This window comes from Palaemon carinicauda, chromosome 1 (genome assembly GCF_036898095.1).
Source record: "Palaemon carinicauda isolate YSFRI2023 chromosome 1, ASM3689809v2, whole genome shotgun sequence".
In the NCBI taxonomy this organism is placed as follows: domain Eukaryota; kingdom Metazoa; phylum Arthropoda; class Malacostraca; order Decapoda; family Palaemonidae; genus Palaemon; species Palaemon carinicauda.
Genome location: NC_090725.1, coordinates 294,526,144 through 294,528,971, shown reverse-complemented (window position 1 = coordinate 294,528,971; position 2,828 = coordinate 294,526,144). Strand labels below are relative to the sequence as shown.

The 2,828-nt window shown below is 41.4% G+C and overlaps 1 protein-coding gene across 1 annotated transcript; it reads right to left on the bottom strand.

The window, feature by feature from the left end:
- Positions 1-1,693: 1,693 nt before the first annotated feature.
- On the bottom strand, positions 1,694-2,389 carry LOC137639740 (uncharacterized). The gene has a single exon (XM_068371989.1). The coding sequence runs from the start codon at positions 2,387-2,389 to the stop codon at positions 1,694-1,696; it is 696 nt and encodes a 231-aa protein (XP_068228090.1).
- Between the last annotated feature and the right edge of the window lie 439 nt (positions 2,390-2,828).

Here is a 2,828-nt window from a genome sequence, read left to right as displayed (position 1 = left end):
ATATATATATATATATATATATATATATATATATATATATATATATATATCATTTACTCATAAATTTTGCTCTATGAAGGTTTTCGCCTGGTATATATAAATTCTCAACAATTGCCAAAAACACTAGAGGCAAAAACGCATTTAAATAATTTATCTACAACCCGTTCATTTTCACAGATTAATATTAAAAGAGAAGCGAAAATATATAAATTCCAATTTAGTTTCGTTTTTATCACCTTGATATATGGTAAGAATTATTGTAAAACCGTAAATCGGTAAAATTATTCAAGAATGGCTTGGTGGTTGAACACTGGTTAGTAGACGACAGTTTAACGGAAATAATCAGATTTAACAGAAGATGGAGGCACATGGTATAGTTTGCTTAGATTAAATGGGGGTTATCAGGAATCATGTGTGGCAAGAAGGTCTAAGGAAAGATCTATAAATGTGAGATAAGAACAATAATAGTTTACAGGTGTTATAACATTGTTTTGTCCTTTTGCTCTTTCATACCTCACTCTGAACTGTTTGTCTGGTGATCTTTTCATACTTTGTTTACTTACCTGATGGAGGGACAGTCAAAGCAACTTATCAAGTGATTCTCTGTTTCTTTTGTATTTCCTTTTGTTTATTCTATTTGTATCTATTTGGTTTAATTAGATTTACTTTGAGGATCTAACATAGTTTGTATTACATTTATTATGGGGTCTGCTAATTATGTTCATGATTGTTTCAGGGAATAATCTACTGCAGTTTAAATTGAATAAAGCTTGGGTAGCAGCAGCCAAGTCTTTTAATGTCACAACAACAGGGTTGATAAGTGGGAAATAAAGAAAGTCTAAGAACGGACAATGGAATCGGCAGAATATGGTTGTTGATGCAAATGTGTGGAATAGCGAGGGGTAGTTGGGATCAGGAATTATTTCATTAGAGGAACAGTCAAAGTCATGGAAGTATTGATGGAAGTTCGACGAAGAAGACTAGTGTAAGCTCTGTAATGCGGAGAACAGACGACCACGTTTGTGAAAGGGAAAATTTAACCTCGGTTCGCTGGAGCCGGGAGAATGTCTCTGTACAAGCCAAGGGTGATAGTTTTAGGGGTGTGGCGTTGATAGTAGGGTCAGTGTCAGAGGGTGACATCGTCAAACAGTAAGACACAGTAGTTAGGGGGAAGGTGAGATGGAGCTGGACACTGGTGGTCACCAATGTACGAGACGGCAGTTAAGTGATAACTGAGAGGCGAGGTGAATGCAACTATACTTTATTGAGCAAACATCGAGCTTAAATACTAGGAATTACGAGCAAGAACGTCACAAAATTTCTAACAAAATTAGGCTTGAACTATGAAGTTCATACAGGTTAGTCTATTAACAGACCAGGGAAGAGTGAGTCATGAGATAACTAATCAAAACCATTACAGTGTACGAGCGTGTATGAAACATGTGTGGTACATGTCTCCCCTGTAAAAATACATACATATGAAATAGGGCGCTATGCTCTTGAGAGGCGTTGTAGGCGGGTTATCTTTCAGGAGATATGTAGGTTTTAGGCAATCAATGGAGACCCAGTCTTCTTTGCCACCCATGTTAATCAAGAATGCTTTCAGCATACCACGGATCATGAGGAAAATGCCTGTGTAAGGGGGCTTTGCTAGTGTCGTTGCTCTGGAAAACATGTGCTGCTGAGTGCAGTACTATTGGCAAATGTTTCTTAGCGGGGGTTTTGTAAGTCTGGCTACATGGCGTAAATTTTCCAACAGTATGCGCTGGAGATTGCCAGAGGAGGTTACAGACGGTAAAAACTTGGTAGGGACGACCAACGGGTCACTATACACCATTTCAGCTGTCAAGACATCCAGGCCATATTTAGGAGTGGTCTTTAGTCCCAGTAGGACCCAGGGAAACTGGATAAACCAGTTGGAGTCCTTGCAGCGGGACATCAATGCTGCTTTGAGTATGCAATAAAAGCGTTCAGCCATTCCGTTGGCAGCAGGCTTGTATGCAGTTGTCTGATGTAGCGTGATTCTTAGGAGCTTTGTAAATGATGTCCACAATTGAGAGGTGAAAGTGGTACCCCTATCAGAAGTAATATGCTCAGGGATACCAAATCTCGTCATCCATCCTGAGAGTAAGGCAGATGAACATGAGGTGGACGTTGCAATTGACATGAGAATGGCATCAGGCCAATGAGTGGAGCAGTCGATGATGGTAAACAGGTAACGATGTCCTTGTGATGTGGGTAGGGGCCCTACTACGTCGACATGAATGTGGGCAAACCAAGAGTGAGGTTGTGGAAAGGTGCCCACTCCTGAATATGTGTCGATGCACTCTTGAAGTTTGGCATGGAGTACAGACGCAGATCCAATCCTACTAATCCTTAGTAATGCCATGACAAATGAACTTCGTTTTCAGTATCTTTACAGTAGATCAGCATTAGAGCTGTGAAAGGCCATGAATGAATTTAAACACCTGTCAGCGCAGAGGATTGGTGTTGGAGGGGACGTCTTCCCAATGGAGGGATGTGCAGGATGTCCTATATGCATAGTACCCAGGATCCCTTCACTGCGTTTCTGCCAATGTGCTGTAATCCAATTCCAGGTGAGTGGCGGCCAATATGTTTCTTGACAGAGCATTTTCAAGGGGATTCATTTTCCCTGTGACGTGTTGAAGGGTCTAATTCTATTCACCCAGGGTAGAGAGATGTCAGCTTTGAAGGGGGGACCAGGCGGTGGACTGTCGGGTGAAGGCGTGCACCAGAGACCTTTCTACCAAAGGTCTCTGGTGCACGCCTTCACCCAACAGTCCACCATGCATGCAAATAACGAAGGG

Coding starts and splice junctions, on each gene's coding strand:
- LOC137639740 (XM_068371989.1), bottom strand. CDS start 2,389: ATGGCATTACTAAGGATTAGTAGGATTGGATCTGCGTCTGTACTCCAT.